At 43.9% G+C, this 15780-nt stretch overlaps 1 protein-coding gene and 1 long non-coding RNA gene across 2 annotated transcripts in view; one reads left to right on the top strand and one right to left on the bottom strand.

Moving 5' to 3' along the window:
* The window catches only part of AFAP1L1 (actin filament associated protein 1 like 1), a 78855-nt gene that overhangs the window by 58160 nt on the left and 4915 nt on the right, over positions 1 to 15780 (top strand). The window contains exons 13-17 of the mRNA XM_006150868.3: positions 1056 to 1201; positions 1847 to 1919; positions 4051 to 4162; positions 11568 to 11732; positions 13273 to 13451. Of these exons, the coding sequence (XP_006150930.1) occupies positions 1056 to 1201; positions 1847 to 1919; positions 4051 to 4162; positions 11568 to 11732; positions 13273 to 13451 (675 nt within the window). The remainder of the gene's footprint in view (positions 1 to 1055; positions 1202 to 1846; positions 1920 to 4050; positions 4163 to 11567; positions 11733 to 13272; positions 13452 to 15780) is intronic.
* LOC102485166 (uncharacterized) overlaps positions 11767 to 15780 on the bottom strand; it is a 13420-nt gene continuing 9406 nt past the window's right edge. The window contains exons 2-3 of the long non-coding RNA XR_334885.2: positions 14194 to 14331; positions 11767 to 11913 (exon numbers count right to left, since the gene is read on the bottom strand). This is a non-coding gene — a long non-coding RNA (uncharacterized LOC102485166). The remainder of the gene's footprint in view (positions 11914 to 14193; positions 14332 to 15780) is intronic.

Below are 15780 nucleotides of genomic sequence, written 5' to 3' on the forward strand. Positions count from 1 at the left end.
TGCTGAACTACAGGGAGAAGGAGAACATCCCACGTGCTGTCCAGTGACCCTAGTTTTGCCAAATGGCATACAGGACACCCACATGAATTTGAATTTCTAGCAAATGAATAGGTTTTTTTGGTTTTAATTTGCTACAAGGTATGTGATCTCTTGGTCTGGCTCTCTTTGTCCAGTAACCCCTGCTTCACTCAGTTCTTAAATTTCAAGATATGTTGGCTCTAACTTTTATATTTGAGTGTTTGAAATTAGTCTCTTATTTCCCTTCACTTACACATGGAGCTTTCTAGTAAAAAGTGTGCTTCCTTTATTCAGGTTTAGCATTTACATGCTAAGCATGCTCTTTAGATGAGAATTAATATTATGTATCTGTTTACCGGACCAGCAGTTTTCTGGAGATTTTTCTGTCTATGGTACTATTAATTATGGGCAATTGTAACCCAAGAAAAAAACTGGTTGAGGTGAGAAATAGCCTCCTCTAATAAAAAGTACATTTTAAAAAATAGTAATACAGGGAACACTTAACTGTTGTTTTAACACCCAAATGGTCAGGAAGACTTTGAGGTAGAGAGTTAGGGTATGCAGCCAGCCCCATGGCCTAATGGTCTAAAGACACCAGATCCCACATGGCCAGTTGTGCGATTCAAATCCCAGGCCCAGTGGCTTGGAAAAACATGCTGAGTACGTATGTATGTATGCCCAAAATCCTGACAGAGTGAAAAAATGGTGAAGGGATATCTGTACAGTCATGCCCCATGGAGGGGGCTTTCTCCCTTTCCCTGTTTCTTTCTCTGTTAAGCACATACACCCTCTGGCAAATTTTTAGAATAGGAGAATGTACTATCTTAGTCAGAAAGGGCCTCTGAGGACGTGACATTTGAGCAGAACCTGAAAAGAGGGAAGGTGGGAGTTGCTCGGTTTCCAAGTGTGTGTTCTAGCCTTATTTCTTTACTCCCTGAGTATTGGGTGTGTAATAGGTACTTATAAATATCTGTGGGTTTGGCTGAAGTGAGTCCTGACAGTGCCAAAATGAACTGCACTTGTGCCTCCTCCTTCAGGCAAGCTGTTCAGAGGACATGGGCCGCTGGCTTGGGCTGCTGCTGGTGGAGATGGGCTCCAGAGTCACTCCTGAGGCTCTGCACTACGACTACGTGGATGTGGAGACCTTGACGAGCATCGTCAGTGCTGGGCGCAACTCCTTCCTGTAAGGCTCACCCCCACAGGCCACACTGCCCAGGACCTGGCCTGTCTCAGCTCCCTCCCAACGGCCCTGAGTGCAGCTTTGACAGTGGAGGAAAGGGCGGAAAAGCTAAGGAAGACTGGGAAGCCAGAACGGTACCTCCCTCTTCCAGCTAGGAAGGAGGAGGGAGCTGGCTGACAGGTGGCCCAGGTCAGAGCAAGGTGAAGGTGGAGTGAGCCAACATGGAGAAGCCCTAGAGCAATGGCCTAGGCTCTGGCTTCATGGCCCAGACCTTAAGCACTCACAGCCTTGAGCATATAGGTAGGCATGAGGCAGCTACTTAGAATTTGGCATCAGAAGAACTAGGTTCAAGTCCCAGCTCTATCACATCAGCTGTGGGAGCTTAGGCTGGTTGTATGCCATCTTCAATCCTGTTTTCTTGCATATAAAGTGGTGGTGATGAAGTGCCTGCCTTCTGGGCTGTGGTAAGAATCAGATGGGACTCTGCCTAAGAAGCTCTGACACATCTCAGAGGACAGCTGCCTTACACGTTGTTTTTACTAATCTCTGACCTGTATTAGGAGATCCTGCCAAACTCAAGTGAGAGGATAGGAAGGGTGTTGTAAGCTGCACACTGTAGTTATCGTCATCACTCCTTTTATATTCTAGATATGCGAGATCCTGCCAGGATCAGTGGCCAGAGCCCCGTGTCTACGATGATGTTCCTTATGAAAAGATACAGGTATGGTCCCCTGGGGCCGCCCAGGAATGTGGCAAAGGCCCCGTACGACCCTTCCCTCCTTTTCTCTCTCATTGCTCCTTTTATCCTTTGCCTCAGAGAGGTTATTTTTGTTTAACCAATAGCTAGAGGGGAGCTCCTTCTGAAGGGTCTTCAGAAGTTCATGAAAATTCATATTATGGGAAAAACTATGCATGGATATCAAAATTTTTTGCACCAGATAAATTCATATTTTAATTTTACTCTCTGCAAATGTTTTGAAGTTCCCAAGTGTCATATATCGTGGGTCAAGATAGGAATTCCTGCCACAGGTGGCTGAGTGATACAGGGAAAGGATGATCAGGAGGAAAAACAGACTCTGAAACTGCAAAGTACTGCAGGAATTTGAGGCATCCTCTCCAGCTTGAGCAAGGTGCCTGGGATCTTCACCTGTGCTTGCCACTGGGTGAACTGATGCTGCCAATGCCATGGTGTCTGGGGTAGATGCTGACTCTGGCCACCCACAGGCCTTCACCGAGGCATTCACAGTCCAGGGCCAACTTCCAGAATAGTCTCCATGCTTTGCTCTCTACACCAAAGAGATGCCAGCTTGGTAGTTTACCATGAGGCCTCTGTTGCCCTCACATGACCCAGAATGCTCATGGCAGCAGGCCCGGTGCCTCTCCTCCCGTGGGAAGCTGGCAGAGAATCGCATTCTGACACTGGTGGTGGGTCAGGCTTCATAGGTAGGGGTTAGAGAGGAAGTAAAGCCACAGACAACACCAGAAGTGTCTGCAAGCTAGGAATCCTGCCTTGGACAGGGCTAGATGACACTCTGAGCTCTCCACACTAGGACTCCTTTTTCCAGAAACTTCTCCAACCATCCTTCTGTTCACATAGCCCTTCTTTAGACTCATATAAACTAGTGGATGTAGCTTGAGGTTTCTCTCAGTCACAGAGTTGGGATGTAAGATAGCTTAGTGTTGAAGGACATGAACACTGGGATCAGACTCAAGGCTGAGGCTGAGCGACCTCAGGCTTCACTTCTCTGCTTCTCACTTCCTGGCTCCAAATTTATATTACAAAACCTACTTTCTAGGAATATTGCAAGAACTAAAAGAAATACTTTATGTAAATGACTTAACATAGAGCCTGGACATCAAATGGTCTTATATGGAGGAATTTTACAAGTTTGTGGGGGGCCAGCCCCAAAGCACAGTAATTAAATGCTGCCTATAGAGGACCTGATCCCACATGACCCACTGATGTTTAAATTCCAGCCTATTTAGTTTGAAAAACACAATAGGCATGTGTGCATTCATGCCCAATATCCTGATGGAAAGAAAAATGGTGGAAAAGGGATTGTGGCATGACCATGTCATACTGGGAGGTGCTTTTCCTCTCTCTCTCTCTCTCTCTCTCTCTCTCTCTCTCTTTCTCTCTGACAAATGCACACACCCCCTGGCAATAAAAATAAAATAACTGTGGAAAATGGAATTCAAGTACAAATTTATTTTGGTGCAAAAGAATTTTGAAATCCATGCAGTTTGTTCACAATACACATTTCCCAATTACTTTTTGGAGGCCCCCTCAGTACTATTACTCTTCTGTAAGAGTAATAGTCATAATCATCAACATCATTACTATATTACATTATTATCACGGTCCATTCATGGTTTCCTGAGCTTCATCGGGATTTTGACTGTTTTGATACCCTTCATGCACACATGTATACTCAGTCTGCCAAGCTATATCACTTTCCCACTGGTTGATCTCATCTATGACCATTTTTTTTGAAGACTGAATTAGCAATTCAAGAAATTAGAGGGGTACTTCCTCATGTTGTGAGGACAGAAATATCTATGCTAAATCAAATATAGTCACCCATAGTCTTTTGAGACTTAACCAGCTTTCCTTGTAGCTGATCCTCCACTTGAAGGTTGCCTTCTGCTGTCTCCAACAGGAAGGAATGCAGTTCAAACAATACACTGCTAGTTCAAGTGCTTTATAGAGTGCTATGTAAGTCTAAAAATGTAAGCCCAAGATCTCAAAGGTCACTCCAGTGCCAACACATCAAGCAAAGACAAGAATATAGTCCTACATAAACAACCATGAGCCTGTCTGCACCTAACCTTCTCCTTCCTTCTCCTGGCAGGATGAGGAGCCAGAGCGTCCCATCGGGGCCCAGGTGAAGCGCCACGCCTCCTCCTGCAGTGAGAAGTCCCATCGCGTAGACCCGCAGGTCAAAGTCAAGCGCCATGCCTCCAGTGAGTTCTTGTGGGTTTCCCTTGCTGAGCAGGGTGGAGGGAAGGAAGCAGAAGTCTCAAAATCAGAGTCCTTCAGGGGTCAGGTGAGTAGAGAGAGAGAAGTAGGGCATAAGAACATACACTGCTGTTAGAGAAATAACAGCCCAAGCACAATAATAAGCTAGCATGTGGTCTCAGGGGAAAATGATAGGGAGGTGGGGAAGGCTGCAGGAACCTGGAGCACTGAGGCCCAAACTCTCCAGGTGACTGCTGCTCAGCTCCAGTCAGCTGGCAGTCCCCGCACAGCAGTGCAAGCCCACGCTGCCAGACTTGATTATTCAACAGCAGCCAGAAATCTAGACTGCATGTGAAATCTACTTATTTTTTAATATTAACAATTTATTTTTTAACATTTTAACATTGAATGAATGAAAATACACACACACAAACACACATGGGGTGAAAGAGGGTTCACGAACTGTGTCTATTTCAGAGGCTCCAATCTGCAGCTTCTGATCTGGAGTAATGGTGGAGAACTGACCCTCCACGTGCCCTCGAGTGGGCTCCTTGAAAGGCACAGCTCACCTCTGTGTCCCAGTCTGAGCTCCCCTGAGCACCCATAAGGGCTCGGTCAGTTGCCACACTGCACAGTGATGACTAAGTACACCAGACAACTCTTTTGTAAGTTCTGTTCGATTTCCAACACTAACTTCTGCTCATGTGAGGCTTATCTTCATGAGCAAACCAACTTCTAAGGACAGCATGTACCAAGAGTTTTTTCTTCATTGTTTTTATATTTCTTCCTCTTTCACCTGAACAAAGTCAAGTTCTGTTCTTTGCTTTAGGAAGATTTAAAGAATTATTTTATTTAAAGGATTATTTCATTTAACTTTATTTATTTTTTGTTTGTCTTAATTTGATCAGAGAGAGAGAGAGAAAGCAAGAAAGCAAGCCACCAGGTCCAGGACTCAAACAGTGGTCCGCCATATGGGAGTCTAGCACTTTTAACCACCACGCCACCTGCTGGCCCCAGTTTTGTTCTATATTAGAGCTCCATTTCTTTAGTGTAGATAATCCCTCTGGGGGTCAAAAGCTCTGTATTCCATTCTTCCCTGACCAAAACATTACTATTTATCTTTGGGAAAATCCCTTCCTCTCTCTGGATCTGAGTTTTCTCTTTGTACTATTAGAGAGTTATTATGTAACATTCTTTACACTCTACTCTCATAGGCACTGGAAATACAGGATCTTGTGAAATGCTCCCTCCTTTTTTTTTTTAAATTTGCTATAGGGTGCATGCACCTGCCAGAGAGAAACAGAGAAAAAGAGACAGAGATAAATCGTTCCCCAGTGCAATTCCTTCTTTTCTGTTCTCATTTAGGCACACACATGTGCCCAGTGTGTTCTCAAGCCACCAGGTCCAGGACTCCAACTGAGCAGTCAGTCATGTGGGATACAGTTGCCTTAACCTCCGTGCCACCTGCTGGCCCATGAAATGCCCATTTTTAAAATGGAGAATTGAGAACCGGCAGATGGCATAATTGTTACATCAATGAACTCCCATGTAGTTGACCACAGTTCGAGTTCTGGACCCAGCAACTTACAACTCATGCTGGGCACTTGTGCATGTGTGCCCGAAACCCCAAGGGGAGACTGGAGGAGAAGAGATTGGCTATACCCCTTAGGGAGGTGACTTTTCACTTTTTATCTCTCTGTCTCTGTCTCTCTAGAGAGCACATGTGCCCTATAGCAAAAAAAAAAAAAAAAACTCTAAAAAAAATAGAGAACTAAACTGAAATAACCATGTAAGATTAAAGAAATCACAAAATATCAAAATACTATTTTTTTTTAAATCCTAACAACAGGGGCCAGCAGGTAGTGTGACCGACCATGGTTCGAGTCCTGGTCCTAGCAGCTTGCTTGCGCTCTCTCTCTCGCTCTCTCGCTCTCTCTCGCTCTCTTTCTCACTCTGTCACTCTCTGGTCAAATTTTAAAAAAATAAGTAAATAAATAAAGTTAAATAAAATATTTTTTTAATCCTAACAACAAAGACAAATATATCTTTTCTTCAAATCAAATTTTGTATGGAAACCCAGTTTAGAAAAGTGGAGTCACTCTGGTTGAAGCCCACCAACCTCCCCTTCACTGTACAGTGAGTGGCCCATGAGCCATCAATGTGAGGCCAGTGGGCAGGATCCCTGTAAGACAGCTGGAAACCACAGTGAGAAACTACTGATAGAGGCCAAAAATATTGTCTTCAGAATCTAGCCACCCAAGCCACTAAACAAATAAGCAAACAATAAGTACTGTGCAGGGAGAGGGGAAGAGTCTATATACAAAGATGCTGTAAGATATTATCTAAAATCCCCAATTTTTCAACAGGAAATTATGAGACAGGCAAAGAAGCAAAAAAGTGTGACCCAGTAGAAGAGGGGAAAAAAAGCAAACAGGCAACAGAAATTGCCTATGAGAGGGCCCAGATGTAGCCTTTAACCAAGACTTCAAAGCAAACATTATAAATATGATCAAAGAACTAAAGAGAACCTTGCTCAAAGAAGTAAGGATGGTAAAGTGGCAATGTACTATCAAACAGACTTTCAGTGAACAGAGAAAAATTATAAGAACCCAAAAGAACTCATGCAGCTTAAAAGTACAATAACTGGATAAGGAGATGGTGTAGAGGTATAGGTGGCTGGATCCCAGGTGGCCAACTGTGTGGTTTCAGTACCAGAACAGCGGCTTGAAAATCACACTGGGCACATATGCATGCATGCCCAAAGTCGCACAAGGAGAATGGAGGAGGAGAAAGGACTGTGTCATGGCCAACCCCTTAGGAGATGATTTCTTACTTTCTTTCTCTGCCTCTTTCTGGTAGGCGTGCATGCCTTATAACAAACTTTTTTTAAAAAGTAAAATACTATGGCTATTTTCTTAATATTAAAAAGTATAATAACTGAAATAAGAAACACACTAGAGGGGCTCAACAGTAAATTTAAACTGGCAGAAAAATCAGTAAACTTCAAGACAGATCAATAGAGACTGTGTTCGGGACCAACAGATGGTGTTATGGTTCCATCGCTGGACAGGGTCGACTCTGGTTTGAGTACCAGCCCTGGAAACTTAAAACTCACACTGGGCAAGTGTGCATGCATGCCCAAGACCCCAAGAGGAGAATGAAGGAGAAGGGATTGCAGCATGGCCATCCCCCCAGGGGGTGATTTCTTGCTTTCTGTCTCTCTCTCTCTCTTTCCAGCAAGTACATGCACCCTATAGCAAAAGTCTATTTTAAAAAAGAGAGAAATTCTGTTCAAAGAACACAGAGAGAAAAGAATAAAAACAAATTAACAGAGGCTCAGAGAAATGTGGTATACCATAAGTGTCCCAACATATGTGCAAAGGAAGTACCAAAGGAGAGAAGAGGGAGAAAGTAACATAGAAAAGTGGCACCAGCAGATGGCATAAATGGTTACATCACAGCACTCCCACATGGCTGACAGCAATTTGAGTCCCAGGCTCGGAAGCTTGAAACTCACACCAGGTACATGTGCCTGTGTGCCTAAGATCCCAAGAGAAGAATGGAGGAGAAGGGATTGTGGCATGGCCATCCCCCCTGGGAAGTGATGTCTTGCTTTCTTTCTCTCTCTCTCTATCTATCTATCTATCTATCTATCTATCTATCTATCTATCTATCTATCTATCTCTCCAGTGAGCACAAGTATCCTATAGAAAATATCTCTCTTAAAAAAAATTATTTGAGTGGCAAAGTGAACATAGAAAAGTATTAGAGAAAATAGTAGCTGAAAACTTTCCAAATTTATTGAAAGGCATTAACCTACACACCTGTGAAGCTCAGTGAAGTCCAAGTAAGATAAAGGTAAGAAGAGCCACAAAAGACAGGTCAATGCTGACCCCAAAAACTAGAAAATCTTGAAGGCCAAAGAGAAAATCAACTCATAAGAGAACTCTGATAAGATTAACAGCTGTCTTCATGTCAGTAGCAATGGAGGCCAGAAGGCAGTGGGATAACATATTCAAAACACTGAGAGAAAATAACTGTACCAGCTAAGAAACTAGATTCAGCAAAGCTATCTTTCAAAAACATGAAGGCAAAATAAGGACAGTACCACGTAAGCAAAAACTGAGAGAAGTTGTTGCTAGTGCATCTACCCTACAAGAAAGGCAAAAGGAAGTTCTTTAGGCTGAAAGCAAATGACCCCAGAGAGAAATCTGAATATACACACATATACACATACTAGTAAAGGTAATTAGTTTAAAAGATAAATGCATATTTCTCCTCTTTTATTCTCTGAGTTGCAAAAGAAACTAAGAAAACTATGTATTTTCCTTTATCAGAGAGAGAGGGGGAGAAAGAGAAACAGAGGTAGGTTTTGTTTTTTTTTTTTTTGACAAGGCCTCATGGTGTACAGTCCTCCTACATCCACCTCCCAATATTACAGAGGTGCACAACTGCACCTGGCATATTTACATTGGCCTGGGCACTGAACCAGTGCTTCCAATGCAGTTTATAGCCCCCCAAGGGGTGGTGTTACCTGTGTGCCACTGTGGCTGGGCCTAAAACTATGTATTTTGATTTTGTTGGGCTTGTAGCATATAGAAATGTAAAAACTTGACACTAATAGCACAAAAGAGGTGAATGGGAGTAAGGATCTCAGACGGTACATAAGAAGATTAATATGAGAAACTCTATAAATACACTTGCCCTCCTTCCTTCTCTCAGCTTCCTTTATAGATATGAAATTATATGAAATAATTACTTTAGGGCCAGTCCTATAGTGCACTGGTTAAGCCCTGTAGTGCCGTGGTTAAGCCCTGTGCATAAGGAGCCAGATCCCACATGACCAACCACAGTTCAAATACCAGCCTTAGAGGCTTCAAAAACATGTGCTTATATGCCCAAAATCCTTACAGGATGAATAAATGGAGAAAAAACGATTACAGAATGACCACATCCCACTGGGGGTTCTTTCTTCTCTCTCTCCTTCACTCTGCCTTTGGTGAGCGCATATGCCCTCTGGCCAAAAAAAAAATAGTTACAGGGACCAGCAGTTAGCATAATGGCTATATCCCAGGACTCCCATGTAGTTGACCACAGTTTGAGTCCCGGACCCGGTGGCTTAAACTTACGCTGGGTGCATGTGCGTGGGTGCCCAAGATCCCAAGAGGAGAATGGAGGAGAAGGGATTGCGGCATGGCCATCCCCCCTGGGGGGTGATTTCTTGCTTTCTCTCTCTCTGTCTCTCTCTGTCTGTCTGGCAAGTGCATGCGCCCTATAGCAAAAACCTCTGCAAAAAAAAGAAAAATAGTTACAGTTTAAAAAACAGTAATTATGCATTGTTGAGTCTGTAACATATATAGATGGAATATATATATCTAATAACAGCACTCAAAAAAGTCCCTGATTCAATAAAATGTTATTAACCTTTTGCTGGTCCACTTATTTGTAAAATTTTTACCAGATTATAAAATCCGAAAGTCTGGGAGCCAGCGTCCATGGCATGCTATTGTGTGTCTGGGCAGTTGGGGGAGATCTGAGTCCCATTCACCGCCCCCCTCACTGTATTTCTGATCAGGCTTAACTGCAGGGTAGTTGTGGCAGGGACTGACTTTTTTTTTTTTTTTTTGAGAGATTTTCACTGTAGGGCGCGTGCGCTCGCCAGACAGACAGAGAGAGACATAGAGACAGAAAGCGAGAAATCACCCCCCAGGGGGGATGGTCACGCCGCAATCCCTTCTCCTCCATTCTCCTCTCGGGATCTTGGGCACGCACGTACACGCGCCCGGCGTGAGTTTTAAGCCACCGGGTCCGGGACACGAACCACGGTCGACTACGTGGGAGTCCAGCGACATAGCCATTACGCTAACTGCTGGTTCCCAGGAACTGACTTTTCATGGGTCATTGGGTGACTACAGCAATCCCTACGAGAGTGGTAGAGACATGACCCTCAGTTATCAGTAAACTATGGGAATCATTTCACACTCCAGTCATTTACAAAGTGTTGTGTATGGCTGCTATAGCATAAATAAGTAAAACTTTCCCAGAGAGGTTGGACTACAGACACCAAGTGGGACTCAGACAGTCATGGGTTCAAACCTTGACTCTGTCACCATTAGCTGCGGGACCCAACCTCTCTGTGCCTCAGTTTCTAAACAATAAAACTGACCTAATACTATTAAGTTTTTGTGAAGACTAAATGGGAATGCAAGTAAAGTCACAGCATATAATGCTTAGCATATAGTAAATGCTCAATAAATTTCATTGTAATTATTTACAGTCATTTTCCACATAGTATAAAACCCACAGTAGGGGACCAGCAGATGGTGTAAAGGTTATGTCGCTTGACTCCTGTGTAGTTGACTGTGGTTCGAGTCCCGGACTCGGTGGCTTAAACTCACACAAGGTTCATGTGCATGCGTGCCCTAGATCCCAAGAGGAGAATGGAGGAGAAGGGATTGTGGTGTGGCCATATCCCTTGTGGGGTGATTTCTCACCTTCTGTCTCTCTGTCTCTCTCTATCTTTCTGGTGAGCACACGCACCCTATAGCAAAAACCTCTCCAAAAAAAAAAAAAAGAACCAACAGTAGACGACTGAGTCATTCCATCTCCACACCTTCCCAGTAATAAAACGGAAAGTCCCTGGCATAAGCCCAAAGTCTCAAACCTCTACCAATCTGAATTATATGTAGCTATCTCCCTGTCTTATACTCTTATAAATACCTGAGAGGTGACTATAAAACATGCCCCTTTAAAAAAAATTTATTTATTTATTTATTTATTTATTTATTTATCTATCTAGTTGTGATTTTTCAAGCTTCCAGATTCAGGACTTGAACCTCTGTTGGCCATGTGGGAACCCAACGTCTTAACCACCACGCAACCTGCTGGCCCCTAAAACATGCTCTTTAAACACCAAAATGTATTATGCATCTTCAAATATGTTTTATCATATAATTATTAATTATTACCTAACATTTACTAAGCACCTATTTGGCAGGTACTATACTAAATACTTTTTACTAATTACCTCATTTTAATTTTACCACAACCCTACAAGGAAATATTTTTCAATACCCTTATTTAGAAATAACTAAACTAAGGTCTACAGGGAAAAGCACAAAAATACCACCATTCACTTTTGCCTGATGTCACTCAACCATTAAAGGCAAAAAAGAACACACACCTTGGTTTGTCTGGTTCCAAAGCCCTTGCCCCTAGTCTCTGTGATCCGTCCCCTCTCCTTTGTTCCTGATTTCCTTCAGGGATTCATATTAAATATATCTAAAGGAATAGATATAAATATTTCCATTTTATATGGAGAAGTTGAGGCTTAAAGGGAAGTTATTGCCACCCCAGAACTGTTACCAGGAGGTCAGGACTGAGGGCCTTTTCCTACCCCACACTCTGCAGGTGCCAACCAATACAAGTACGGCAAGAACCGAGCTGAGGAGGATGCCCGGAGGTACCTAATAGAAAAAGAGAAACTGGAGAAGGAGAAAGAGACGATTCGGACAGAACTGATGGCACTGCGGCAAGAGAAGAGGGAGCTGAAGGAAGCCATTCGGAACAGCCCAGGTACCTTCGTGGATCTGGTCTTCAGTGCTCCTGGGCAGCTCTGAGTACTTCCCCAGCACAGTAAGGGGCAATCCCTTGCACAGGTCACCTGGTTTCTTACCCAGACAAGGTGGGCTTCTCCCCACCTCCTCCTTTCTCCTCCTTCTACTCTTCCTCCTCTTCTTCATCATCATTATTCCTCCTAATTAAAGGAAGTGCCATCAGCTTTATAATACCAATAAAGTGTATACATAATGTAGTAAGAGGCAATTTGATTTTAGAAATGCGATAAAGTCTGCCTTAGAATCAAGGGAATAAGAGATCATATTGAACCCCACATTCATTCATTCATAAATATATACGAGGCATTGGTCCAGGCACTTTAAATGATGGATGGTGACATTTGCCAGGATCCTCTTCTGAAATCCATGGACCTCAGCAGGGTCTGCCTATGCTGGGCTCTTCCACAACCATTTTCTGCTCCGTTTCCTTTGAATTCTTTCTCTAACCACAGTTCACATTTTCAGCCTGAAGTTTCTCCACATGCTGGTGAGAACAGGGGTCCTGTCCTTAACATCCAAAACCATCATTCTCAAAGCCCTATGAGAATCTGATGGAGCATGTTTAAGCTTTCCTAAGAGGTTACCATCATCCACAGTGTTGCAAACAATTCCAGGAGCTCATGTGTCTGCTCCTGGAGCTCAGCCATCGATTGCCTAAAACTCCGTGAGCCTCAGATTAGGAACTTCTAGTCTGGGCCCGCTGGTAGCATGGTGGTTGAGGTGGTTGGACCCCACATGGCCAACTGCACCGTTTTAGGGCCAAACATGGTGTCTTGAGAAACATGCTAGGCACATGTACATGCATGCTCAAAATCCCAAAAAGAGAAATGGAGAAGGGATTGTAGTATGACCTTCTCCCATGGGGATGCTTTCTCACTTACCCTCCCTCTCTATGTCTCCAGTGAGTACACATGCCCTCTAGCAAAAAGAAAAAAAGGAAAATGTAAAGAAAGAACTTCTGGTTTAAAGGGTAACACGTGTCTTGTGTGGCTAAGAACTGGTATCAGTGGGAGGAAGGTACAGGAAAGCAGGTTGGTTTCGATGTAAAGAAGAATTTTCTAAGAGTCAAAACCAGAATTTGAGCAGAGAACTTCTTTCACCAATGACTACCACAAAAGCATTAGGATTCACTGATTGAGCTAGCTTTGATCCCTAAACCAATCACTTTGACCAGATGAGATGTAATTATGAGCCTAAATTATGTGCCAAACCCTGGAACTAGAGTGGCATCAGCCCCACCCAAACTTTAGGGAATGAGAGGGAAGAACGGTTTCTCGATGGAAAATTGGGGTCCTCTTTCCCAGTGGGGAAATGGGTACTGGGTAAGTAAAGACCATACTGCCCAGCATGGAGCCTGAACCTCAGGCCCTAATTTACCTCTTTAATAGGACAAGGGGCTAGACCATCTCAAAGGGGCCAGCAGGGACTTGAGGCCCTGCTAGACACCCTGATACATTAGGCCAGGCTCAGCCATTTCTCATCAGTATCTCTGGACTCAGGAGCAAAGTTAAAAGCTCTGGAGGAAGCCGTGGCCACCTTGGAAGCTCAGTGTCGGGCGAAGGAGGAGCGCCGGATTGACCTAGAGCTGAGGCTGGTAGCTGTGAAGGAACGTTTGCAGCAGTCCCTGGCAGGGGGCCCAGCCCTGGGGCTCTCCATGAGCAGCAAGAACAAGAGCGGGGTGAGTCCACTGCCTTCCATACCAGGGCAGCCATTCTTTAATCCCTAAAGCTCTCTCCATCATGATCATTCTTTGGGGCAGGAGTTATGCTCATTTACAGCTGAGAAAACTGAGGCCCAAACCAGTGAGGGGACATGCCACAGGTGGTGAGCTAGGAAGGGGACTCTTAGAGCAAGTCCTCTTGGCCCTTTGGCCTGATGTTCTCTCCACAGCAGCACCATCATTTGACTTCGCATCCTGAAGGGGATCTTAGCAATAACCTCGCTGTTATTGGTACCATGTTGAGGAACAGATGTGTGGTGATCGGTTGCTGCATCTTAACCTGTATTATCTCACACAATTGTCCCAGCAGCCCTATCGGGTAGTAGTATTACATGTATTAACCCCCCCTGATGACAAGGAATGCTCTTGAATGACTTGATCCATATACCTTATGAAGTGGGAGTCAGGATTCCAAACCCAGAAGTCGGACCTGGAGTCCAGCTTTAGCCACTGTGATATACACCCTCTCCTAGGAGCTCCAGTGTACCAGGTCCTGTCCACAGGGATTTGCACCCGTTATCTCTATCCTCCAACAGTCCTTCAAGGGACATACTGTCACCTCCAATGGGACTTCCTCAGAAAGAACTTCTTGGACCTCATCTGACTGACGTTTTGGATTATTGTAGTCTGCTTTTCTTTCACTAACAACTAACTAACTACACTGGGTAAATTATAGAGAACAGAGGTTTATTTAGCTCACATTTTTGAAGGCCCAAGATTGAGGAGCTGCATCTGGTGAGGGTCTTCTTGCAATGAGGGCTTGCTGTAGAGTCGCAAGGCAGTGCAGGGCATCGCATGGTGAGACAAGCAAGAGCATGTGTGTCCATGTGTGTTTCTCCTAATAAACAGAAGTCAGTTCTGAGGACCATACCCTGATAACCCCACCCAATCCCAATCACCTCCCAAAGGCTCCAATTTCAACACCATAATCAGATTAAGTTTCCACTCTCTCACCACCATTATAATGGCTCACCAAATTTTAACACACAAATGGGGGGAGGCAAATACTTTCAAACCATAACATGGATGAATAATTCATTTTTATAGGGGATTGTTCTGTGCATGGTAAAATGTTTAACAGCATTTCTGGCCTCTACCCACTGGTTTCTTGTAGCACCCTACCCCGAGTTATGACAACCAAAAATGTCTCCAGAAATTTCCAGATGTCCCCTGGGAACCACTGGTCTCAATTACCAACAGTCAACATTTATTAGGTCATCAGAAAAGTCATGATGTATTTTTCTATCCTTTTCTATGCAAAATGGATCATGACTTTTCCAATGACCCATATTATTCTCCTCCATAGCTCTTAACCATAATGTGTGCATTTGTGTTCTTACTTATCTAATGTCTGTCTTCCCACTATACTGTATTTTTATTAAGTGAATTGTCTTTTTTGTTTATTGATATAACCCTAGCCCTTTACAAGGTTTAAAAAAACAGTAGTACAGTTAATGTTTGTTGAATGAATAAATGTTTTGCAGAAACTCAAAGAGTTGAAATACATGCCTGATAAGTAGGAGTTATCATTGGGTGTTGTATTATTGCTGTTATCTCGGGTTATACTGCCTGGTCAGAACACTGGTGACTCTGAAGCTAGGGCTGTAAGATACAGTTCCCCTCCATGAGATGTTTTCAACCTCATTTTACAGATGAAGAACACAAAGGCCAGGGATAAAATAATTTCCCAGAGTCACAAGGGCTCATGAAGGAGCAAAACTGGCTCATTCTTCCTCCTTTCAGCATGCCCTGTGCTCCCTTCCCAGAGTGCTTTCCTCTCCACTTTTGATCTTTCTGATGCCCTTTTGAAGTAAAGGGGTCTTCTCTAAATTGCTGGCAGGCTTAGCTGTTAAGATGTCAAACTTGGGACCAGCAGATGATATAATGGTTATGTCGCTGAACTCCCATGTAGCAGACTGTGGTTTGAGTTCCAGACCCAGCAGATTAAAACTCATGTCAGGCGCATCTGTGTGAATGCCCAAAATCCCAAGAGGAGAATAGAGGTATAGGGGATTGCAGCATGGCCATCCCCTCTGGGGAGTGATTTCTTGCTTTCTGTTTCTCTGTATCTCCAGCGAGACACGTGCCCTATCGCAAAAATCTCTCTCAAAAAAGGAAAAATAGAGAACCAGCAGTTAGCGTAATGGCTATGTTACTGGACTCCCACGTGGTCGACTGCGGTTCGCGTCCCGGGCCCGGTGGCTTAAAACTCACGCCGGGCGCGTGTGCGTGCGTGCCCAAGATCCCGAGAGGAGAATGGAGGAGAAGGGATTGCGGCGTGACCACC

Source organism: Tupaia chinensis, unplaced genomic scaffold (genome assembly GCF_000334495.1).
Source record: "Tupaia chinensis unplaced genomic scaffold, TupChi_1.0 Scaffold000303_1, whole genome shotgun sequence".
Taxonomy (NCBI): Eukaryota; Metazoa; Chordata; class Mammalia; order Scandentia; family Tupaiidae; genus Tupaia; species Tupaia belangeri.